Below are 26,721 nucleotides of genomic sequence, written 5' to 3' on the forward strand. Positions count from 1 at the left end.
ATACAAAAAAGGAATGAACAAGAAAAAAAAATCAATAATAATAGAAAAGAAGATCTGTATGCGGATCTAGTAGTAATATAATAAGTAGTATTAAGATTTTCATTTTCATTTTTTTTTCACTGAAAAATTTATCCTTGTGTTCAAATTGTTGTGAAACACTTGAAACACAAAAAAAATATTGGCACAAAAACCGCACACACTTGTGATTAAATTATTTAGTAGATAATATAAAGCAAAAAAAAAGGTCTCAAATCTCAAGTAGGGAATCAATTGATTATCAATATATCCTGGAAAATGATAATGATAATGATAAATTCAATGGCAGCAACCAATTAGATCCTGTTATACTCATCAATGACGTTTTTTTGTATTGATTCTACGTTTTTTTTGTTTTTTTTTTGTTCTGTTTCAATGACTATATTTTTTTTTTTTAATTGGATTCATTTTCAAGTCAAATCGATACAATCGATTCTTGTGTCTGTGTATTTTTTGAATCGTTCATTCTCTAATTATCAAGATTTGTCAACATTTTTTTTTTAATTCTAAATGACCAAAATTAACTTGTCAACACTGACCATTCATTCATTCATTCATTCATTACAAACTAAACTTGACCAAATCATAATTAACACACACACAGAAAAATATTGATGCACAGAATAGATGCAAGAAAAAAAATGCAAAAACAACAACGAATATTTGATTAGAATTCAGTAGTGAAAAGCAAAAAACAAAATTGGATCGTACAAGTATCGTATACCGTACTTGGTTGGTTAGTTAGTTAGTTAGTTAGTCAGTCAGTTTTGTTTGTTTTGTTTTTTTCTTTGTTTTGTTTTTTTTGCATAGCTTCATAAGGAATTTTCTTTTCAATCTCTTATTTTCTCTTTTTTTTAATATTCTATATGTTCCATAATGATGATGATGATGATGATTATAATAATATAAGAAAATGTGAAAAGAAAAAAATAAAAGAGTGGCTAAATTATTATGAAGCATAATGAGATCTTTAGACTGATGATGATGATGATGATGATGACTCAAACTTAATAAGCTAAAATGAGACTATGAAGAGGAAAAGAGAAAATCTAGATTCTAGAAAAAAGGCTTCATTCAACAACAACAACAACAATAATAATGAAATTTTGATGAACTGAAACGCCGGCTAACGGAAAGCATCCAAGACCTATTTAGGTGATGGTGTGTTTGTTTGTTGTTGCCATAATATATTCTTGACAAAAGACTTTGACTTTTGACTATACGATTATGCAAATGGATCGTCATCATCATCATCATCAACAACAACAACAACAACAGACAAGCTAAAAATGTTTTTTTTTCGAGATTCAAAAAATAAATAAAAAAATCTTTTACATTCAACATTTTACATGTGAATGTTGCTAAGATATATTTTTTTTGTCTCCATTTTTCAAGTTTTTCATATTGCAACATTATTCAAGATAAAACTGGCAATAAAAATTTTTTTTTTTTTGGATTTACTTCTTTCAGTATGAATCTGATATTTAAAAAAAACAATTCAAGATGCTCAAAAATCAGATCAAGCCAAATGAATGTATTATCACCATCTCATCAGACAAATAATTAGTTACCGAGAATGGATAGTAGTTGAATTATATTGTTACTATCATCATTATCAATCATCATCATTATTATTACGATAATAACTCGTTAGTTTCATTATAAGATAATAATGATGATAATGATTACATTTTCCACATTGATATTCTAAAAATTACTATGAAAAATTTGTCATCATGGTTCCCGAAATGAATCTAGCCTAGGAAACATGATCGTTGAAATCTATGAATACAAACAACAAATGAATATTAAAAAAAAATTTAAGAATGAGAAAACAATGTTGATGAATAAATCTTATTCATTCGTTCATTCATCGATCGGAATTGTAATGTTATTGCATCAATTCGATAATAGCAAACAAGTCTGTAACGAAGAAAAAAATAACTACAAAAAATTATCACTAATACCTAAATAGATATATTTTCAAATAGATCGTTAGGATAATGAAAAACTTTTTTTTTTCTTGGCAATCTTTTGATTGAAAAATTTTCAAGAAATATTCTAAATTGAATTTCAATTTAAAAATGACGAAAGAATCGCTTAATTTAGATATATGAAACATATGATGATGTAAATTATAAGAAAAAATTAAGAAATCTTATATTTGGAATGAAAGAAAAATATGAAAATTTTTTTCACTAGAATCAAGATTCTAGATACATTTTGTTTGCGTAATTTCACAAAAAAAATTTACACTATTTATGCAATCATAATATGGCAAAGAATTGAGCCAATTGTTTAATCGTCGATTTATATTATCATTATTAACATTTTTTTTTTTTTTTTTTTTTTTGATTATTATCATCATCATCATCAGGGCCGGCCCAGAAAATCGCGAGGCCTTGTGCAAAAATAGGGTGAAAAGTTGGAGCTGCGAGGCCCTTGCCAATACAGCGGAAAGGGGGAAGGCAGCGCGAGGCCTTGTGCGGTGCACAGTTTGCACAGGCACCTCGGCCGGCCCTGATCATCATTATTATGAATTATTCAAGCGTAAACCACAGCCGCCGTTGCTGTCATTTTCATCACTGCTTTAAGTTTAACACAATTACTAACAATCATGATGCTTTTCAATGTTATTTCATTTTTGTTTTTTGTTTCTCCTTTTCTTATTATTTTCATAGATTGCGAATTTATTAATACAATTAAAAAAAGAAAATAATAATTCTATACCAATTAAACGATTGAACCTTTCATATAAAATGTTATTATCATCTGATTTATCAATTAAATGTTGTGATGATTAACATTTTTTTTTTTTTTTTTTGATTTATAATATCGATTGTTTGTCCGGATGGACACTCACGTCTATAGCTCGTAAGCATCTTACATACATAAATTATAACTGACTGATAACAATCAGACATTGATGATGATCAATTTGCAATCTTTAGGGAATTTCTAAATTAAAAATGACAAACCAAACGGATGATTCAATGATGATAATAAGGTGAAATTTAAAAACATATAAAATTATAATATTAATCCAAGGTTCAATCGACCGACTTTTAATGATGAGTGAAAATTTCGTATCCCAAGAAACCGTAAGTAAATTTATTATTTTTTTTTTTTTTGATTATACCGGATTCTATTAATTAGTTTTATCAATTTTCCGTCATGTGAAAGATAGATTCGCATAAAAAAATTAGAATGATGATGCTCATGTTATCTCAATCATTAAATATGGAGGAATATCGATCAATCGATCAATCAATTTTTTTCCATATATAAACCATAAAAATTGTACCATTAAGACATTGAGTTTTGTTCTGAAAAAAAGTCATCTATTTAGAAATTGAAAAAATGCTCAAATCAATTATTTTGTTTGCCACCTTTGTGTCAATCACATTGGCTCAACCTGAACTGGCATCACTTGAAGCTGATGGTTTTCTTACCGATGAATACATCGATTATTTGAATAATATCAAATCCAGTACCTGGAAGGTTTGTTGTTGAAATTTTTCATAAATTGATTTTTGAATTTGTAATTAATTATTTTTCTTTCTACCTAATACAGGCTGGACGAAATTTCAACAAACATATTAATACCGATTATGTACGTGGTTTATTAGGTTCACTTGATCAAACATTGCCATTGGAAACATCGTTGCCCACCAAATATGTTTCAAACATTGATACTAAATCAATTCCAGAAAATTTCGATTCCCGAACACAATGGCCAAAATGCAAAACAATCAAACAGATCCGTGATCAAGGAACTTGTGGATCATGTTGGGCTTTTGGTGCTGTTGAAGCTATTTCTGATCGTATCTGTATTGCTACAAATGGTACTACTGATGTTATGATCTCAGCTGAAGAACTATTATCCTGTTGTCGTAATTGTGGTTATGGATGCAAAGGTGGTTGGACGTTGCCAGCATGGTCTTATTGGGTTTCAAATGGTTTGGTTTCCGGTGGCTTGTATGGAACAAGTGATACATGTGAACCTTACACCATTCAACCATGTGAACATCATACTACGGGTCCATTACCACAATGTTCTCAACTAGGTGAATCCCGTACACCTAGATGTAAGCAACAATGCGTTTCTGGATATACTAAATCATTCCAACAAGATAAACATTATGGACAAAAGGCCTATAATGTTATCAGGATGCAATCACAGATCCAACATGAAATTATGACCAATGGCCCGGTAGAAGCAGGTTATATTGTCTATTCAGATTTTGTAAACTACAAAAGCGGTGTATACCAACGACACAGTAGCCAAACATTAGGTGGTCATGCTATCAAAATTCTTGGTTGGGGCGTTGAAAATGGTACACCATATTGGTTGTGTGCTAATTCCTGGAATACTCGTTGGGGTGATGAAGGTTTTTTCAAAATTCGTCGTGGTACTAATGAATGTGGTGTCGAAAGCAATATTGTTGCTGGTATTCCAAGAACCAATTAAATGAAAAAAATTATTTCCAATAACTTTATTCATTCATTTATAATTTGAAAATGAAATTCAATTAAAATTATTTAAAAAAAATAACCATTAAAAACAATCAAATTTTATCACACACACACAAAAAAAAAAACAAGAATATATTTTGCACGCGTAAAAATACCTGTACACAAACACACATACATACACTATTGATATGGTAAATGGCAAACGATTGTCTCATTGTTGTTGATGATTATCATTGATTAAAAAAGAAAAAAAAACTGTCATATTATGATGAATTTTCTTGTTCATCTTTTATCAGAAGAAGAAGAAGAAGAAAAATAATGATAATAATTTACCTAAATAGAAAACTTTTTCTATACAATGTATGTCATTTTGAAATAAATGACAATTGAATGTGTGTGTGTATGTGTGTTTTATATCTATCTATCTATATATCCATATCTATGAATCTTTTTTATGATTGTGTGTGTGTGTGCGTACTTTTTTTCGAATAATCGACGCCCATTCCGACATAGACAAACACATTCATACTAATAAAAAAAAAATTGAAAATGCTCAAAAAAAAAAAAATTTGCACTCTAACATTATATATTGCATTAACGGAAAAAAAAGGTTGAAGAGGCACTCGTTTTAATTAAATCAAGATTGATCGTCTTGATTAATTGATTGGTTAGATTGGATTAGCGTAAAGGAAACTACTACTACTACTACTACTACTACTACTAGTGATACTAAGGAATGAAATGATTCCATCAACTTGTGTGTGTATGTGAGAGAGAGAGAGAAAGAAAAAAGAAAATAAAACGAAGACAGGAGGCAGCCAGCGAATATATTTAGGGTTCAATATAATAGAAAGCTTGATCATTAAGATGGAAAATAGAAAATGATTCTCGACTTGGTTTCAATCTTGGTAACGTCCGGAATTAACGTTTTTTTTCTCTTCTCTTCATTTTTTTCTTTCATTTGTTTTTGAAAAAAGGCTGATGATGATGATGATGATGATGATGATGAAAGTGATATTCGTTCGTTTGCATTTCATTTTTGTCATCCTACTGCCAACCCTAAGAACCCACATACTCACACACACACTTTTCCCAATTTTCATACACACAAACACACACACACAACATGACGCCATTTTATTCGCTATAACGAATTTCTCATCGCTTCATTTGCATAATTTACGATGTCGTATGATATGGTTGGATTTTTTTTTTATTTCTTATTTCCATAAGATTTTTCTTCTTCTTTTTTTTGATTATACCACTTATATTTTACATTCATATTAGGCCACTTGACTCATTACGGATTTGTTTTTTTTTCTTGATCAAGATGCGTGCCTGTGTGTGTGTGTGTGTTTTTGGTTAATCCTTGAATTTTTTTTTTCTTCTACATTTGTTTTACAATTCAATTAGTTTGTTTTGCACACACACACACACAATGTCTCATCATCATCATCATCAAATTGTCAACACAATTGATTAAATTTTAATTAGGGTCAAAGGACAAGGTGATATCCTGTTTGGATAATCCATATAAATTATGAAAAAAATCACCTGATTAAACCAGGCTTATCGTGACAAGGATATGCATGTATTCAATGATAAAGAGATAAATCTACAGAAATAAATCTCAAGTATTCTTGATTATCTGATCTAACCTAATTGAAACAAAAACCACAAAACAAAACAATATATATATGGTCATTATAATGACGATGACAATCATCGATCACACATTGTAATTGGCAGTTTGCTGATCATTTTATTAAAAAAAACAAAAGAAAACAAAAAAAATGTTTTTCAAATTTGGCATTATTTTTGCCATTGCTACCGTTGCATTGGCCCGTCCAGAACCTGAACATGTTGATTTTTTATCCGACGAATACATTGAACATTTGAATAGCTTGAAAACTACATGGAAGGTAATTGCTTATTTTTCTTTTATCTCTTTTTTTTCATTTAATTCAATTGGATTTATATACTATATTCTTTAATTATTAATAGGCTGGTCGAAACTTTGACCGCGATACACCAATGGAACAAATTCGTGGCTTGATGGGTGCTCGTTTGGAAATTCCAGCTGAAATGGCATCTCGTATTCCCGTTGTTAAACATGATCATATCAGTGATGAAAATATTCCAGAAAATTTTGATGCCCGAAAACAATGGCCAAACTGTAAATCAATTCAACAGATCCGTGATCAAGGATCATGTGGTTCATGCTGGGCTTTCGGTGCCGTTGAAGCTATTTCTGATCGTATCTGTATTGCATCTGGACAAAAAACTCAAGTAGAAATTTCGGCTGAAGATTTATTGACTTGTTGTAAAAGCTGCGGTTACGGTTGTCGAGGTGGTTATCCACCAATGGCCTGGGATTATTGGGTCCAAAGCGGTCTTGTTAGCGGTGGCTTATATCATGACAAAAATACTTGCCGACCATATACAATTGAACCATGTGAACATCATGTTGAACATGGTTCTCGGCCTAAATGCACTGGTTTTGTAAATACACCAGCATGTGTTCGCCAATGTCAATCTGGTTACAATGGTACATATGAACAAGATCGCCACTATGGTCAATCAGCTTATCATGTACATCATGATGTTCAAGATATTCAAAAAGAAATAATGACCAACGGTCCAGTTGAAGCTACATTTTTAGTTTATGCTGATTTCCTTTCATACAAAAGTGGTATCTATCAACGACAAACTAATTCGATGGTCAGTGGTCATGCTATCAAAATTCTTGGTTGGGGTGTTGAAAATGGTACACCATATTGGTTGTGTGCTAATTCCTGGAATACTGATTGGGGTGAAGCTGGTTATTTCCGTGTATTACGTGGCCGTAACGAAGTGAGCATCGAATCACAGATCTATGCAGGTTTGGCTAAATAATTTCATTTGAAATTTCATTATTTATTATCTGAAAACAACAAAAAAAAATTATTTTTCAACATATTTGAATAAAAAAAAAATTCCCAGAAATAATTATCTGATTCAAAAGTGATCATCAATCAACTAGATTTAATGTGATATTTTCTAAATTTCAACACATGATAAACAAAAAATCACCGGCTAAAACTGGTTCCTGTTTATGCTTCACTATAGTGAAACAAAAATATCATATCCCGGATAGATTTGAAAAAAAACAACAACAAAAAAAATAACAATTAAAACGTCAACATTTTGTTGTCTGTTGTTATTGTTTTTTCCGTTCTGGTTACCAAATGAAAATGATTACATTCAATGCTTTTGATAGGAAATTGAAATTGGAATTTCATCATTTCTGGAAGCTACTGCTATTCATCATGGCAGAAAAAAAAACATCCTGTCAAGTCATAAGATTTTCTAAAAAAAAGAGTTAAGTTTTTTGTTTGTTTGTTTGAAATATGAACATGAAATATGAATGAAAAGATTTAAAACATAAATAATCAACAATTTATCACGATGATCAACATTATCAACGAAATCGATGTCGTCAATATGCCTCTTTTTTAACAGTTAAAATCATTATGATTATGATGATGATTAAATTTTTCAAATCATTTAAATACCAGCAATTAATCAACTGATTCAATGCATACACATAATTGAATGAAAAATGATTAAATACAATTCAATTCAAATCATATTGATATTGGCTATTTTAACAGAGACAATTGCAGCCAATGTAACAGATGTTTCGATCAATCAAATTGAAGATTTTTTATCGGATAAATTTATTGATCTTTTGAATCAATTGAATTCCACATGGAAAGTATGTTTTTTTTTGTTGTTTTGTTTAATTCAAATAGTTTACAAAAAAAATTCATTTTTTTTCAAAAAAATAGGCTGGACGTAATTTTGATCCCAAAGTGACAGCAAAGAATCTTAAATGTTTGCAAGGTTCAATTGAAGAAACAATGGAAGAATATCAACCGAAAATACGTAATCGACGACAATCTATTATTAATGAATATCTTCCAGATTTTTTTGATGCTCGTCAAAAATGGCCACTATGCCGTACAATATCATTGATACCGAATCAAGGACAATATTGTAGTTCATGTTGGGCTGTAGGTGTCGTACAAGCAATTAATGATCGTATATGTATTGGTTCAAATCAAAAAATTAATGTAGAAATTTCAGCTCAAGATTTGCTCACATGTTGTAAAGAATGTACAAATAATGGTGAAGGTTGTCAAGGTGGTTTTCCAAGCCGTGGTTGGAGATATTGGGTTACAAATGGTTTAGTTACCGGTGGTCAACATGGTGATACTAGTACATGTCAACCAATGACTATTCCACCAATGAATTTGGCCACATTCATACCGTATCTTCAAGAGCCATATATAATTCCAACACCTGTTTGTCAACAACAATGTGTGAATGGAAAAAATTATTTTAAAGATAAATATTATGGTCTTCATTATTATAGAGTATCAAGCGATGAACAATCAATACGACGAGAAATATTTCATCATGGACCTGTTGAAGCACATTATCGTGTTTATGCAGATTTTCATCATTATAAAACTGGTGTTTATCAACATCTATTAGGAACAGAATCGGTTGGACATAGTATAAAAATTATTGGTTGGGGTATAGAGAATGGTATACCATATTGGCTATGTGCAAATTCATGGACACCATTATGGGGTGGTATGGGTGGATTTTTCAAAATACTACGTGGACAAAATCATTGCGGTATTGAGAGTCAAGTGTATGGTGGTTGGCCAAGATTATGAGCTATTACATGAAAATGTTTCAAATGATATGGTGATGGATGGGGAAATAGGAAAAATGAAAGAAAAATTTCCACTGATAATTAATCATGATACTTGAAACAATTTGTTCATTTAAAAAAAAATATCAGAATTTTACAATAAATGAATGAAATAAAAAAAAAATTAACATTAAATGAAAAAAAACCCGAAAAAACGAATATTGATTTGTTTCTAGTCTGTTTTGTGCTAGTATTTATACTTCATTATTTATAATTCAGAAAAAAATGCCTAAAACATTGTTTCGATTGTATCCGGTTGTTTGATTTTTCTGTCATTTTTTTTCATTTTTTTTTTGGGTCCCATATCGGCTGACGTCAAACACCAAAAAAAAAACGGAAAACGAAAATAACAACGAACGAAACAAAATGAACAAGAAACTTTTCACTTCATTATTACAGACATTCGATAAGATTCGAAACAAAAAAATTCATTCCCAAATGATCTCAAATATATTGGATTGATGATTGTCAATTTCATGTTATTGAATATTTGTCTTTATATGATTTTATTATCAGGTCTTTGTCATCATTTACCATACATTATTGTTAATTATTCGTCATGATCCACCATTCTTATTCGGCATTGCTAATTTTAGCCATAATCTATTGATATTTTTTGGTTCATCGTTTGCCGAAACGTTTGTCTATTGATATTTTCAAATCATCAATACAATTTTTCAATGAGTTTTATTTGAGTTATGTTACAAATATAAGAAAAAAAATATACTGAAATTGAAGTTCGATAAAAAAACGGAAGAATGATGATGACAAAAAAAAAAGAAATGAAAAATTCATGGTTCGTTAGCCTAGTAGATTTGTCATCATCGATTTTTCTATTCTTGATTTTTTTTTCGTTTCTCTCTTTCTCGTTCATATTGTTGCCATATTATTTGGTTAGTTAGCCCAAGAATTTTTTTTTTCGTCCTTTTCATTCGTATACTTTGTCATAATTTTTCACTCATACTTCTTGATTATTAAGAATGTTCATAGAAATTCTAAAATCAGAAAATTGGCTTGCTTGTTGACTTTTTTTTCATGAATGACGATAACGTAAATTCGAAGCGTGATTTCAGTGGCCAAAAAAAAACACATACATTTACCACATATGTGTGTCACAGAAACAGAAAAATCTAATGAAAAACATGATAAAAAATGTATGAATAGAAAAAAAACTCTGGCTAGAATTTTTCTGATTTGATCACGATCATCATCATAATTGCATATGCATATGATCTGTGGTGATTTAAAGCCAAAAAAAAAATAGACAGATTAGTTAATGTATAATGATAATGATGATAAAGATTGGATGGGACAGATGTTTCTTTTTGGCTTTTAATCATCATTATATTGATCAATATTATTGCGAAATTGAACATTTAACATTTGTAACATGAACGTTTTTTCAAGATCAGATCGGAAAATATATTTTGATTAATTTTCATATAATTTTGTCGTATCTGTATTTGTCATTCTAATTGATTGTGGTTGGAAAAAAAACAGAACAGAATAAAATTTTTTAACATTTTTTTTTAGCTCATACAAGAATCCAAAAAGAATATTCTGATTGATGTATACGAATGATTGTTGTTGGTTTTTTTTCTGGTATTATTTTGACAAAAAAAAATAACAACACAATAGCTAACCGGATATGATGATGATGATGATGGTGAACAAAAAATCTATTGATAACATTATCAATATATTGATTTTATCGAACATCGTCATCATCATCATTATCATCATCATGATCAATATTACCATCATTATCATCATTCATGCATGATCATCATTTATTTACTTCAAAATAGATAGATAAATAGAAAATTATTTATAACAATAAATAGAGAAAATTGAGAAATTATTGACATAGACAAAATATATACCCACACAACAATTGCAACAGAATTTTTTTTTATTTTTTTTTGCCAGAATGTAATCATCCAGAAAAAAAAGTAAAATTAGAAAAAGAAAATTAGCGACACACACACACACAAACACATTAAGTTTCACTGTTATTCAATGTAAACAAGAATCAATGGCTATAAATGTACTTATTATTATTATCATTGAATGATGATTAGATTCAATTGCCATGTTAAACAAGATTCATTCATTCATGTTTTTCTTGACAATTGTCGAATGAAAATTTCATGTCATCGATATCCATTCGAATATTCGCTGCCGAGGTATTTACAAAAAAAAAATTTTCATTTTTTTCCATTCATTTAAATTTTCTTCTTGAAACCAAAAACAAAGATTCAGTTTTTTACTTCGGGATTTATTTTAAAATTTTATCAATTCTTTCCATTTCATCATTTGATCCATATACATGATGATGTGTGTATTATATGTTTTTGAGATCAATTTGTTTTTGACCAGAAAAAAAAGTAAAAATAGAAAGAGAGAGAGAAGAAAATAAGAGCAACAATAATAATAATTTCAACAACAACAACAACAACAATGGCAATAACGACAACAAGAATTGGTTTGACAACAAATAATGGTTGAGTGGCTTTTCATGTAAAAAAAAGAAGAAAAAAATATAAAAATAAAACTCGTGGCCAATTTGGCTATTGGCAAATAAAGCAATGTTATTATTATTGGCGACAATGATGATGATGATGATGATGATGATGAGATAATATCGTTCTGGGCAATTCTGAGATTTTTTCTTCAAAAAAAATATAATATTCCACACACACACACACACGCACACACTTCAATACAATAATGTTGACATAAAACTTTTTGTTGTTGTTGTTGAATTTCCTGTTGTAAAATGTATAAAGAATTTTGTTGTTGTTGTTGTTGTTATTGTTTACAACTAAATTAAGTAGGAGAGAGAGAGAGGAAAAAATAAAATTTTATTTTTCAATTCAAATGGCAGACAATAAAACACACACACACACTTGAAATTGAAATCAATTTTAAAATTTGTATTTTTTTTTCTTTGAATGATTGAGGCATCTTTTTTTTGAAAAAATTGTACTAGTCAATTGTAAGACAATGTTCATCAATTTCATCAGTTTCATGAATTTATTTTCATCCATTACTTTTCAGTTCAGTTCAATGGCCTAAATTTTTTTTTTGTAATGAAAACAAAAAACAGATCAATGATTGGAAAAGAAAAAACAAATGAATAAATGAATAGGACTAGGATAAAGGAAATACTAGTAGTATATAGTATCAGTTTAGGCTATAAATAACAAAAATATACAATTGACAACTCTACAAGCTAAATATTGTTTTCGGTTGTTTGATATGAGATGTGTGAATATGTGTGTGTGTGTGTGTGTGTGTGTGTGTGTGTGTAAATAAATGTTTTATTTGTTCCTGTGTTTCGAATATCACCAAAATTGAATAATGATGATTACGAGAACAACATTTTTTTGTTTTGTTTTTTTTTTTTTTTTGATTATTTGGTTATCCATTCAAATTATTCCATTCATTATTACATTAATTACAACCAAAAAACCATAGTTCAAACTAAACCGAACAGGAAAAATGAATGAATGAATGAATGGACAAAAAAATGATTGTTTAAAGATAGAAAAAAGAAAAACCAACAACATAAATTAAATCATTTATGTACTAAATTGTAATTACATTACAATCATCATTGTTTTATAAATGGGTGACAAACACATTTTTTTTTTGTTTTATATTTCACAAACCAAAAAAAAATGTTCTATGATGATGATTCAGATGGCTACTGGAATCATCATAATAAAAGCGACATATATAGTTTCCAGATAAACATGAAAAACAAAACAATAATTTGTTATAACCATTTATTGTTTGGCCTTAAGAATCTTAAGGCCATCATTTTCATTGTAATATTTTCTGATCCATTAGCCGCGCACACACACACACGCACACATGGAGCAGAATAAAGAGAAAAAAAAATGAAAAAAAAATAAAAATAAAACCAAAAAGCTCAGCCAACCAAACAAGCACAAATACATTTTCTATATCAACAACAACAACAACAACAATATTTTCAACATGAAATGATGATGATGATGATGATTTGAAAACATATCAAGATATATATCAAAAAAAAACTAGAATATTGAACATTTCTAAATGTATAATAGATATATATCATTCATAAAAAATTTAGTTACAAAAAAAATTGAATTGAATTGAATTTTGTAATAGCATTTTTTTTCATTCTGAAAGTTTTTTTTTGTTTTTTTTGTTTTGTTTTCTTGTCATCATCCATTCATTTACCTTTAAATTATAATCGGATAATCATTATCATTATTTCTTATCATACAAAATAATGAAATCACAAAAAATGTAACTTAATACCCACTGAAATCAACAAAACAAATAAAATGAAAAAGTAAAAGTGGAAGAAAAAATTCTTTATATTCAACGAAACCTAAACATGAATTATACGGAAACGGAAATGTTTTCCAGTAAACAATAGGAAAAAGTTGAAAAAACTTTTTTTTGTTTTGTTTTGTTTTGCAACAAAAATTACTAAAAACAACAACAACGAGATTTCATAATGAGCTAGTGTGAGAAACAAAAAAATTTTTTTTTTTTTTTTTGACAAAATCTTGAATGGTGTAATGTTATATATGTTCATATATAGGTTATTATTATTGTTTGGTTCGATCATCGAATTGTTCAATAACAACAATCAATTGTTTCGTATTTACAAGCTATTTTAATTTGATTTGCTTTAACATTTCGTTTTGCATCAATGATTTTTTTTTTGAAACATAACGGAAAAGTTTAAATTCAATGATGATGATGATGATATATTACCATTTTTCAAGTCCATACTTGAAGGTGAATGAAGAAACTAAAAAAAAAACATCAAAAAATAATCGAAATTCACTTGTGTTGTTTTTTTTTTGTTGTTTCTCCAATATTATAATTCATCATTCATTATTTGCAAAAATTTTTTTTTTACAAAAACGACATGTGATCATTGTCTGTTTGATTCTCGTGTGTGTGTGTGTTTGTGTGTATGTTTGCGTGTTTAAATCAATCAATGTGTCTAGTGTGTAAAATGTTAAATTATTATTGTCACCAATTCTCAAAGAATATTCTGATCAAACAGATTGATTAATAGTATTTGTGTTAGTGTTGTATGACTGTGAATGTAATGTAATGTATTGTTGTCAGACAAACACATTTGAAAATCACGACAACAACAACAACAACAACAACTATTAGAAAAAAAAACAATAACGACTTTTTCTGGAGAGAGTAAAAAAAACAAAAATAAATTGAAATTTTTTCACATTCTTTTTTCTTTCTTTCAATCCGATGGTGATGAATAAGTTTTTTTTCGCGTTGTTTGGACAGAAAGAAAAACGGAAATTGATTTTATTTATGAATTTTTTTTCTAACTTCTTCTTTTTCTTCTAATTCAATATGAATATATTATTCATCATAATCTATTATCAATGATGATATTAAATTGAATTAGCTTGAATTCGGAATAGTATGACTGAATCATGTTAATAGAATCAGAAGCCCGTTGGTCATGTTTTTTCATGAAATCTAAATATCATTCATTTGTCAATATAATATAACACTGAATAGAAATGACATTTTTTATTTTTATTTTTTTTTTGGTTCATTCTTCCAGTTGTTCAACGTGGTGGTCAATACATTCAAAGTCAATTCTGTGGAAAAAAAAGTATGTCTAACTTTGTCTAACAATACGCAAAGATTTTTATCACAATTTTTTCCTACTTGTTTAAAGATGGCTAATCAAATATGATGATGATGATGATGTGCATACGCACATTCAGTCTGAGAATGAAGAAAACATACGATTGACCAAGAATTTTTTTTTCTCTTGCTTTCTTTGATTCTATATTTGTTTGGTTTTTTTCTGCTGAATCTGCCAAAATATTTACAAAGACACAATACACAAACACACACATACACATACACACAGAAAATCATACGTAACATTTCATGGTGAAGGAAAAGGAAAAAAAAACAAGACTAAATAATGTACAAGCTTATATCATGTATCATCATCATCATCATCATCATTTTTTGTCGGACCGATTATATAACCCAGCGACAATATCAATAATGTTTTTTTTTTGGAATCTAGCAATCTAAAAAATGTGATAAACAACTCTGGTCACCAGTAAAAATGAACGAGAGAAACAGAGAGAGAGAGAGAGAGAAGAATATCGTTGAATGAGGAGAAAAAAAAATGATTCGGTTGCTATTTTTTTTATTTATTTATTTATTTAGTTCATTTCATAATAATCATCATAATACTAATAATAATACAAAATAGGAAAAAAACCAAACCAAATAAACATTCATAATCATTAATTCGAATCAGTTTTACTTTGCAAAAGTTTTTCATATCCAGTTTTCTTCATTCATTTCAATCATCAGTTAACAATGGTTTCAAAAAAAATTTTTTTTTTTATTCCTATTCTGTTATACCATACCATTGCCGATTATTATGAAATAAAACACTGGTAATAAAATAATCGGACAAAACAAGTTCAACAAAAAAAATCGGAAGATTATTAGCTTAGGTATTGGTACATCATTTTTTTCTTTCTTTCTTTTTCTTCCTTTAATCGGTCTATTTCGTCAATAATATCCGAAATCAATTCGATAATAACAATAGTGAGGTCATCACTCTTTTTTCCTTTTAATTCTAAAAGTGAATCATTCGACATTTGAGTTTCATTTTCTCTCTCTCTCATTCCATAAGATTCTTATTCTTTTTCTCTGCCTTTCATCTCGTTCGCTCTCTCTCTCTCTCTCTCTCTCTCTCTCTCTCACTCATTTTATCAATGTGTTCTAATCTTATTAATAATAATTAGACTCATTATTATTATTATTGGCTTTTATCTTTTTGAAAAGTTTTCTTTATTGTTGTTATTTGAGTATGTTTCACCAATAATATACACACACGCACACATCAAAAACCTATGGAAATTAATAGAAAGAATGAGAGAGAGACAGACAGACAGAAAGAAAGAAAGAAAGAACAATGAATTGATGTACGAAAACATTTGAAATCAATGATTATGATCAAAATGATGGAAAAAAAATCGTTCAAGTAAATACGACCATCACATGGATCATTCATTTTGGATTCTCTGACTCCATATCTCTCTCTCTCTCTCTCTCTCTATATCACTTTTTCTCTTTAACATCTAGCTTCGTTACATCTATAACACGATGATGATGATGATGATGAGGATATCATTCAGGTCAACGAGTAAAATGGGCTCAAGTTTTTTTTTGTCACTCCCATTTTCATTCTTTCTTTTTGCATTACTTATTATTGTTATGAGAAACTGTAGATTGCAAACGATTTTTCACTACTTTTTCTTTCCTGGTTACTTACTGGGTTTTTTTTTATAAATCATTAGGGTTTAATATGCTAGTTTTATAAAATAAAAAGAAGATGAAAACACACACACACACACACTCGAAACATTTTCGGAAATGAGCCCAGACGAAAGAAAAAAAAACTCCACTTGAACGGGAAATTACTTGGAAAAAATAGGTTTTTTTTTATTTCTTTTTTTTTCAATAAAATGTGAAATCGATGATTTTATACAACATAAGTATACATTTTTTTGGACATTTTTTTTCACTGAAAAAAAGGACTTTTAACTTTTTTTTTCCTGAAAATGATGATTTGAATTTCTGTGATGAACTAGTATATGATTTTTTTTTATACCAGATTGATGATGATCATGATTTTTTTTTTTTGTATGTCGAACACTATATCTCACTAAATTAATGGAATAGTGAGATTTATTTATTTTTCAATCATTTCAAATGTAGATAGAATAAATATATAGGTTTTATAGTAGTCAATCATAGTGATGATAAAAACCCAATGATATAATGATGATAATGGTGATAACGATTGGTCGGTCCCCAAAGAACACAAGACATTTTCATTACGTTTTTATCATTTTTTTAAAATTTAGATGGAAAAATGAACAAAACGAAATAAATGTCAATAATGATAACAAATATGAAAAATAAAAATTATATATTCGAATTTAATCCCTTTCCTCCCCATTATTATCATTACTACTACTATTACCACTGCCCATTAAACAAGAATTTAAAACTTTTCACATATAGAATACACACAAGATGATGATAATGGTGAATCATTATCATCGTAATCTTTTTTTATTATATTTATATATCGATATCGATATATAATAATCATCATAAAAATAAAATGAAAAAAACAAAAATATCTTCAATCGATTGAAATGGCAAATAAGACTAAAAATTTAAAAAAAAAAAAAAAAAAAAATACCAAACAGAATCCAATACACCTTAATGGTTTTGTATTTGAAAATAACAGCAGCAAAAAAAAAAATGGATTTCATCGAAATGCAAATATATAATGTTCATGTTCCATCCATGATCATTATGTATGTTATGAATAAATTTTTTTTCCCAGAAAACACTCACACAACAAAACCAAAAAAGATTTTCAACCATTTTTATCGTTCATTAGATCATTTTTTTTGTGTTTTTTGGAATCCTCAAACAATCATTCATTGAAAATTCAACGTTGAAATTGGATCCAAAATGAAAAAAAAAATAGAATTTCAATATTTTAAAACTTTTTTTTTACATTCTGTTTGTCATTCTGTGTAATTAATAATAGGAAGCTAATGATAATAATAAACTAATGACCACCACATCAGAATTAGAAAAATCATTTCAAATATTCTATCATCATTGTTATTGTCATCTTCATCATCATCATCATCATTTGGTGACATTTAAATTATTTTTCCATTCCCTTTTTTTTGTTCTCCATTTTTTTTTGCCATTTTCTATCCAATATTCAATGCTGTGATTGTTGCCATTGTTGGTGATGATGATGATGATGATGATGATGAATTTAGTTAAAAAGATACAGGAATCTCTTCATCATTTTGAATGTTTTTCATTTTTTTTCATTTTTTTTTTCATTATTTTTTTTGATGAAAAAAAACGAAACACCCTCCACTTTATTGTTCAGTATCAATTCATGTGTATTATGTGTATTTTTTTTCACTATTAATAAAAATTTTCCGTTTGACAGTCTATTTTTTTCGCTTAAATTTTTTTTTTTTTTTTAGTGTGACATTATAATTCATCGACATACAACATCATCAACAACAACGGGACAAAAGTGCAACCGTAAATGATATATATCTATATATTATGAACCTATGATGATGATGATGGCAATAATTTTTGTTATTTCATTCAAAATTCAATGAAAAAAAAGAGAAAAATAAAAAAAAACAAAATGCACGAATTGACAAACGCTTAGTCCATAATAATAATATTCACGATTCCCAAAGTGATGGGCCTAATAGGAAATAAAACAGTGGGAAAAAAAATTCCAGTGGTTGAAACCTTTCGCATACACATCATCATCAGCATCATTATCATCGTTGTCAATGTTAGGAATTTTTTTTTCTCGTTTACACAAAATAGAAAGAATGATAATTCCATGACTTAAATGACAAACATTCATATTCATTTTTTTTCATATCTATTACTACTTTTTTTCACATTTTCATTTTTGTTGTTGTTGTTGTTGTTGCGGCAAACAAATTTCTAACCTATTTTTGAATTGATATAACCGGTAGCTTGATGATTTTTTTCTCTACTTTTTTTCTGGTTATGAAAAAATGATGATGATGATGATGATGACATTTATCATTTAGTTTGGTTTTATGTTTCGGCCTAAATTTTTTTTCTTATTCCGTTTAGTAGTAGTAGTGGTGGTGGTTTTCTATATCATTCACAATTAATGTTTAAAATTGAATTTTATATGCATATTATTCAATGGACATTATATGATATATAATATAATAAGATATCCAAATAGATATATGGATAATAAGGTGGAACAAAAAAAAAATAATGCAAAGTTTTACCACTTTATTCTTTGAATTCTGTTCATATTTCCTGTATTTTATTCCTGTCATTTCACTATTTATATATTGATTATAATTTATGAAGTGTAAGTGTGTGTGTGTGTGTGTGTATTAAAAACATAAAAGTTTTATATTCACACTGACATTTGACATCATCATTTTTATATCATTCGCTTCAAAACATTACGATAACAGTGATATATTTGGAAAAATTCTAAAGAAAAAAAAACCGTAGAGAATTGTCACAAAATATGTCACCCACACACACACACACACACACACACGAAAAACACAGATGTCAAGTGAAATTTTTTTCTTTTCGTTTTCACTTTATTTTCACTATACAACCAAATATGATAACAGTGATTTCGATGAAAATCAATCAAACTAGTAAACTCTTTCTCTCTTTTTCTTTTTTTTTCACCATGAAATTTTTTTTTAACAGAATTTTCAAAGTTCTTTCACGTTTTTTAACCTTAAATTTCTGCATATTCTTACCTATTTTATTATTGCTATTCTGATGGGATAGAATCAACAAAAACATCAACCAGAAGTGTTGAAAAAACGATGGTTTTTGTGGGAAAAAAGTGTTAAAGTTTTTTTTTTGTTATTATTTTGAATTCAACCATCTACCAAAGTTTCACTTTTCTCTACACATATATAGATTGATTAAATATCATATATATATATACAACAACAAACATTCGTCAGGAAAAAAAATTTTTTTCATCAAATAAAAAGCAAAAATACAAAAAAAAAACTTTGATGTTTGAGACCGAATGAACTAAAGAATGGTAAAAAAAAAACTTTCACCAACAGCATACACACACACACACACAAATACACACCACACAACCCTAGTTGATGTATCGATTTTTTTCTTTGGCTTTTTCATTATTTACTTTCTGTATACATTCACAATCATTCAATATATTTTACTATAGTTTTTAAGAGTTGTTGATGTTTTACTTTTGTTATTCTTTTGATGTTGATGATGTTATTTTTTTTTCTTTTGGTCCCATTTTTTTCAATATTTAAACTATGTGTTTAGCTGGTGAAGAAAAAAAAATGAAAAATTTCAATAGAGCATTATCAATTTTTACGATAAAATCTTATTGTGTCACGCACACACACTTACACACACACGAAAATGGAATATGAAGCAAAAGCAAAAAAATTGAAAAAATCATGTGACAGTGACTGAAAATCATACAAATCACATAAGCAGTGGAAAGATCCAAAAAACAAAACAAATTCAAGATGTCTCCAACAACAACAACAACATTGATGATTGAAATTTTTGAATTTAAAAATCCGGATATAAAGTTATCGGATCCCATATATGATCAAAGTTATGGAAATATCTTGAATTGAATAAAATAATTTCCGTTCACGTCACAACAATAGTTGTAGTATTATAGCAATTAATATTCAAAAACAATGAACAAAAAAAAATACTAGTCAACTCCATAAAAGTGATGTTTATCTGATGACAAAATTTTGTTTTTTTTTTTTTTTTTTGATTGCCAACCATATAATATAATCACTGTTACAATTTTACATCAAAAAAAAAAGTTTTTTTTCTCATTGTTTTTCTTTCAAATTCATCACTTCCTCTTGTCATCAGATTCCGACGTGCAAGCGGACAAAGTCAAAAATTGAAACGAAGACTTTATCATCATCGTCGTCGTCGTCGTTATGTGTGGTGAATAAATTTGTGAATAACCAGTTGAAAAAAAAAGTTTTCAAACAAACAAACTAAACTAAACCAACAGAACAATATATATATATAGACATTAACAAACGGACAGAAAAAAAACAGATAGAAAGCAGATAGTTTAAGGCATTTTTGTTTTTCGTTTATTTTTTTTTCTTTGCTCACTGTGTTACTATTGATCCAAAATATCTTGATATGATCCGAAGAAATGAGTTTGTTATGAAAAAAAATCGAACGAACGAACGAAAGAAAACAAATGGTTCCCAAATGTATAATTTTTGTCTATTTTGTTCTGCTAATTTTTAATTCATTTTTTTTCAGTTTGTTTGTTTGCTCCAATATCATCATTGTCACATTATTATCATGGATCATGGAACAGTGGAAGATTAAAAAAAAAAGAAGTCAATTGTGAAACTGGTATTGGTGGTAGTTTATAAACTCATCATTGAATTTTTGATGAATTATCATTATATTATATATATTGTTATAACGTTTCCAAAGCAGCAGTCTAATTAACCATGATAAAATAATAATTATTATTATTATTCGATACACAGAATACACAATTTACCATTAAATTCATATATAAATATAAATATTTAGTACTGGTCAGGGATTGGTTTTCGTTACGATTTTTTTTTTCGTCCCCACAGAAACAAATAATAAAATCTTTTAGAAATTTTTTCTTTTACCAATCTGAATCGATGCTTTTATTATGGAAATTTTCATTTTTATTCACTTGCAAAAAACTATTGTGTGTGTGTGTGTGTGCGTGTGTTTGCGTGTTTTTGTTGAGGAATGATGATGATGATGATAATAGTGAAATATTCATTCATGAAACGGGAATTTCGTTAAACTTTTTTTTCATTTGAATTTATTCACACACACACACACACACACACACACACACAAGAATTCATTCACGCGTGTTCGACCCAGATGAGAAAATCGGAAAAAAAGAGTGAAAATTGAAACCATTTTCATTTGTTTGAATATCATGATCGTAGTAGCTATGGAAAAAAAATCGTTAAACATAACAAAATTGAAAGGATTGTGAATGGAATAAAAGAGTCATACAGAATAGATGGAAATTGTGGATGATTATTTGTGAATTGTGAAATCCGATGATGTCGATGTGAATTTTATCGTTCATTTTACATGAATACAGAATAAAAATATAGAGAGAATTGGCAAACATAGTGGAAAAAAATTCCACAAATCAATTAGGCAATTTTTTTTTTTTTTTTTGATTGCTACAGCTATATTCTCCGGGAAATTCTTTTTATTTTATTGTTTTTTAGAAATCAATCGTGAATGGAAACAAAACAAAACAAAATAAAAAAAAACTAAAAATTCAATTCAATTTAAACCATATGATGATGATGAGTAGAAAAAACTATTTCAACTTATTGTGGTCCGTGTTTGGTTTTTGAAAACAAAAAGTAAACAAATTTTATGCAAAAAAAAAGAGAATAGTTTTACATCCAAGAAAAAAAAATTCGAACAGATTTTTTTCGAACAGAACACAAACAACGAAAAAAAAACCGATTGTGAACAAAAAAAAAATGTTAGAGAAAAAAAAGTAATTTGATAGTTGATCCAAAAAATTGTGAAAACAACAGAATAACACACACACACACACACACAAAAACGACGCAAAGACATCGACAACATTTAAGCCATTATCATCACTTCAATATATATATGGTGAATATAATCGATTTTCTTGTTTTTATGCTTTTTCGTGATTGAAACCATAGTAAAATTGGATGAAAAAAAAATTTACGCTAATTGATGATCGACATTGTTCTGTGTGTGTGTGTGTGTGTGTGTGTTTGCATGCGGATTTGTGGAACGTCATTCAATAATACCAATTTTGTTTTTTTTTTTTTTTTTTGATGGCTCAATAGCTACTCGATAAACAGAAAACGAATACGGTATTCCCTATTGGAAAATTTTTCTTTCAAAAAAAAAATTCAATCAATAAATGTGTTGTGGGTGTGTGTGTTTTTGTTTTCTTTTAATCAATTAGTAAATTTTTTTTTGTTCTCTAATTTGACTTTACTAGATGACATTATTATTATTATTATTATGAGCAATTTGATGAAAAAAAATACAACAAAACAATTTAGTTTTGAATTTTTTTTTTTAACAAAAAAAGAAAATTTCATGTGTTGAATTTATATATTCCTATCAATCATCAAAGATTCTAATAGAAGAAAAGAAAAAGAATCTTCTGGCCATAAATAGATAGATGGATAGACATCAAATGAACCGTAACAAACAATGAAAAAAAACGGAAACTAAACTAATCGGGCTTCAACAACAACAACAACAACAACGATGATGATGATGATGATAAAACGTAGAAAAACAAAATCAACCTAACCAGGCTAAATGTATGTCAATATTTGTTTTCACATATATCTGTGTGTATTTAGTAGTCTTATAAAAAGCAAGTTTTTTCGTTTTTGTCACGCTTATAATGATGATAATAAGAAAGAGAAAAAAAAATTCCATGTTCCAAAAAAAAAAAAACAGAATCCAAACCATCGTTATCATCATTATATATATATATATGGCTATTTGAAATAAGAAATCTTTGTTGAGTTGTTGATTCATTTGATTCACAGTTTTTTGTTGTCGTATATATATATTCTCTATATCTTTCTTTGATGCGAAAAATTTTTTTTCTTTTTTTTTGCATCCAAACAGAACAAAAATAAGTTTACAATAATAACAACAGCATATTATTACTAGAATTAGGAAAGAATTTCGATATTGAACATTTTGTCATTGGCTTGGTCGTTGTCGTCGTCGTCGTTGTTGTCGACACCAATTATTAATGTTATATTCTTATACTGAATATTGATTTCTTTTTTCGTTCAATAAGATGATGAGATATTGAAATGAAAAAAAAATCGGAAAAAAATGCAGAAAAATTACAAAATTTTTTTTTCATGTTAAATGATAAATAAATAATCAAAAAAAAAAAAAAAAAAAGATGAAAACAAATCTAATAGGATTGTATATATATACAGAATGAAATTTATTGACTAAAACTAATAATTCCTACCGCCGCCATCTTACTAATAATAATCAGAATAATAAAAACAAAAATTCAATAGAATTATTCAATAATAAAGTTTCAGTATGGTAACAGAAAAAAAAATTTGAACAGATTGTGATCGAATCAATGTAAATGATTGCATCCTATTTATCGTTCAATTGGATTTGACAAAGACTGGAATAAAAAAAAATCAATACGAGTTATATAACGGGTACTGTTATATTTTTTTCCCAACAAATTACATTTTCCGATTGGACATAATAACAAAAAAAAATAGGTTGAAAAAAAATCCAGATTTGATCTATCAATGGACAAATAACCAATTTTGTCATATATAAACAAACAAACAAACAAACAACTGAACAAAATGGTCAAGTTTTAGGCAAAATTTGACAGAATTTGTCGTCTGCAAAAAATTTTTCCTATCAACATGAAATCAATAGACCAACTCTTTAGCCACTGAATATGTGATTTACACTACGAAACTCATAATACATCATAATGGTAATGTATTGACGAATAAATTTGAAGCACTAAAATCAATATTGACGAATATAGCAATCGAAATGGAACATTTCAATCGAATTAACACTCGAATTTTTTTTTAATATTTATTCCATTCCACTTCATTTCAGCATAATTTATTTTTTCTCTCTTTTTTTCTGATTGACAGTTTGTTCAACGGCAACAATATTGTGTTTTGTTTTTTTTCTAGATAGAATCTTGTTCTCTTTTTTTTCTATTCCTAATGGAAAAAAATGGTAATTGATTCAATCTAATGGATTTTTTTTCTGTAAGGTAATTCGTGGCCATGTGTTTGTGTTTTGATTGATTGACCAATGATCATAGAAAACTATATAAATTAATTCCTCATGTAAAATAATATGAATCAATCAGAAATAATTGATTTATCAGTTTATTTTTATCGGTGTAATTGTAACAAACATATATTGTATGATTGAATTGATCTAATAATCGATTGGATCGAAAGAAAAATTATGAAAAAAAAAGAATCGGCAAAAATATGCATACAGAAAAGAAAAGAATTCTTTAAATTTTGAGATTAAAGAAGAAATCAAAATAAATCACTATATAATCAATTATCAACATTGAATGAATCGAATGACCACTGGTCAAAATTATGATGATGATGATGATGGCTAATAAAACAATTTTTGAATTGCAAAGATTCAATAAGACATTTTTTTTGACAAAACAAGTAGTCTATGGTTTATTATTGTTATTCTTCCGTCTATTCCGTTAGTCCACATCAAATTGTCAATAATAATAATAAAAAAAAACTAATAACTCATAATCATTGCCTGTGTATGCTGTTGTTGTTGTTGTGGAATGCAAGAAATACGATATAAAACAGAAACAGAAATAAAAGAATATAAAAAAAGGACTGACTGAATTTTCCAAACAAATCCAGATATGAATAGAATTGAACTATCCATATTCCAATAAAAGAATGATACAATAAAAAAAACGATATTTTAATTGCAGAAAAATGAAATAGTAGAAAAACAGAGAAAGAGAGAGAGAGAGAAATAGTCTCAATGGATCGTTGAAGACAGAATGAATGAACGAATCAAATTTATGTCACGATAATCTGTCCTGGCAATGTTGTTGTTGTTGTTATTGTTGGTTCTATTGGCCAAATCATTCCATTTTTTTTTTGTTTAGTCTGTTATTATTGTTTGGTCGGTCAGATGACAAATGAGATGATTTTTGCCGAAATAGAAATGATTGAGAATTTGATTCTTTTTTTTCCAAATATTATTTTAGATGACCATTGTACAATTACAATATATATAATAAATGAATGAAGCAGAAAAAAAAACAATAATATTTATTGAATTATTTTCAATCATTCTATTGATTTTAAATTAATAAATAAACAATTCGATAAAAAAAATAAGATGGTGATGAGTGAACGATAAAAAAAACTGAATAAAATGATGTGAACATTGTTGAAAGAATGAGAATATTTATTAATATATTAATCAAACGAGGAAAAAAAATGATGATAAATATTAATTACAGATATACAATGATTGACACTCAAACACCCCAAAAAAGGTGATATCAGTGAAATGAGATATTAGTTTCACTTTCACTTTCTTTCTCTCTCGTTGAATATTGATTTTATTTATCACACTTCAACATTGAATCAATCTTTTTTTTTTGTTCTCTGATATCTGGTTATTTTACAACATTGGCATTGGTCTATTTTGTTTTTCATACTTTTCCATAATAATAATGATGATGATGATGATGATGATAAAGAGAAAAAAATGGAATTTATCATTTAAAACAAAAACAAAAAAAAAAATGCTAACAAACCAATAGGAACGGATGGTTGAAACCAGAATCCAGTGCCAAAAAAAGCCTTTTATTTCCATTTTGTTTTTTTTTGTTTGTTTGTTTGCTTGTTTTTAGATCTGGAAAAAATAACCAAGTGAAAAAGTAAAATGTTTTTTTTTCATCTTGTTTCTGGAACTTTTCACTCTCACTATACATTTTGAGACCATTCCTGTTTGTGTTGTGTTGTGTTGTCCTCGTCGTCTTTGTCGTCGTTGTTGTTGTTGTTGTTGTTGTTTTTGTTTCAAGCTAATGTTTTTAATACACATTTTCCAAGAGGTTTCAACGAGAAAGAAAAAAAAATTATGATTTTTCTTTCGCTATTTCGTTTCGACTCATATACTTTTTATTTTCACTTTTTTTCCATACT

At 27.9% G+C, this 26,721-nt stretch overlaps 3 protein-coding genes and 1 long non-coding RNA gene across 4 annotated transcripts; 3 read left to right on the plus strand and 1 right to left on the minus strand.

The window, feature by feature from the left end:
* Window positions 1-3,298: 3,298 nt before the first annotated feature.
* Window positions 3,299-4,773, plus strand: LOC124498819 (cathepsin B-like). The gene is made up of 2 exons (XM_047062641.2): window positions 3,299-3,537; window positions 3,611-4,773. Exons 1-2 carry the CDS (start codon window positions 3,397-3,399, stop codon window positions 4,505-4,507), a joined length of 1,038 nt encoding a protein of 345 aa, XP_046918597.2. The 5' UTR covers window positions 3,299-3,396; the 3' UTR covers window positions 4,508-4,773.
* Window positions 4,774-5,800: 1,027 nt separating this feature from the next.
* On the plus strand, window positions 5,801-7,497 carry LOC124498820 (cathepsin B-like). The gene is made up of 2 exons (XM_047062642.2): window positions 5,801-6,434; window positions 6,517-7,497. The coding sequence occupies exons 1-2, from the start codon at window positions 6,306-6,308 to the stop codon at window positions 7,405-7,407; spliced, it is 1,020 nt and encodes a 339-aa protein (XP_046918598.2). The 5' UTR covers window positions 5,801-6,305; the 3' UTR covers window positions 7,408-7,497.
* LOC124498817 (cathepsin B-like) lies at window positions 7,030-9,422 on the plus strand. Its single transcript, XM_047062638.2, has 2 exons — window positions 7,030-8,269; window positions 8,343-9,422. The coding sequence occupies exons 1-2, from the start codon at window positions 8,114-8,116 to the stop codon at window positions 9,237-9,239; spliced, it is 1,053 nt and encodes a 350-aa protein (XP_046918594.1). The 5' UTR covers window positions 7,030-8,113; the 3' UTR covers window positions 9,240-9,422.
* An 11,712-nt stretch (window positions 9,423-21,134) lies between these two features.
* Window positions 21,135-22,181, minus strand: LOC142597529 (uncharacterized). Its single transcript, XR_012832233.1, has 3 exons — window positions 21,995-22,181; window positions 21,489-21,927; window positions 21,135-21,425 (listed from the first exon to the last, which is right to left on the minus strand). It is a non-coding gene; the product is annotated as an uncharacterized LOC142597529 (long non-coding RNA).
* Between the last annotated feature and the right edge of the window lie 4,540 nt (window positions 22,182-26,721).

This window comes from Dermatophagoides farinae, chromosome 5 (genome assembly GCF_024713945.1).
Source record: "Dermatophagoides farinae isolate YC_2012a chromosome 5, ASM2471394v1, whole genome shotgun sequence".
Taxonomy (NCBI): domain Eukaryota; kingdom Metazoa; phylum Arthropoda; class Arachnida; order Sarcoptiformes; family Pyroglyphidae; genus Dermatophagoides; species Dermatophagoides farinae.

Excerpts from the sequence above, each read along its gene's own strand:
- LOC124498820 (XM_047062642.2), top strand. The coding sequence starts at position 6,306 with ATGTTTTTCAAATTTGGCATTATTTTTGCCATTGCTACCGTTGCATTG. Across the intron at positions 6,435-6,516 it reads GCTTGAAAACTACATGGAAG|GCTGGTCGAAACTTTGACCG; the intron begins GTAATTGCTTAT and ends AATTATTAATAG.
- LOC124498817 (XM_047062638.2), top strand. The coding sequence starts at position 8,114 with ATGATTAAATACAATTCAATTCAAATCATATTGATATTGGCTATTTTA. Across the intron at positions 8,270-8,342 it reads AATTGAATTCCACATGGAAA|GCTGGACGTAATTTTGATCC; the intron begins GTATGTTTTTTT and ends TCAAAAAAATAG.
- LOC124498819 (XM_047062641.2), top strand. The coding sequence starts at position 3,397 with ATGCTCAAATCAATTATTTTGTTTGCCACCTTTGTGTCAATCACATTG. Across the intron at positions 3,538-3,610 it reads TCAAATCCAGTACCTGGAAG|GCTGGACGAAATTTCAACAA; the intron begins GTTTGTTGTTGA and ends TACCTAATACAG.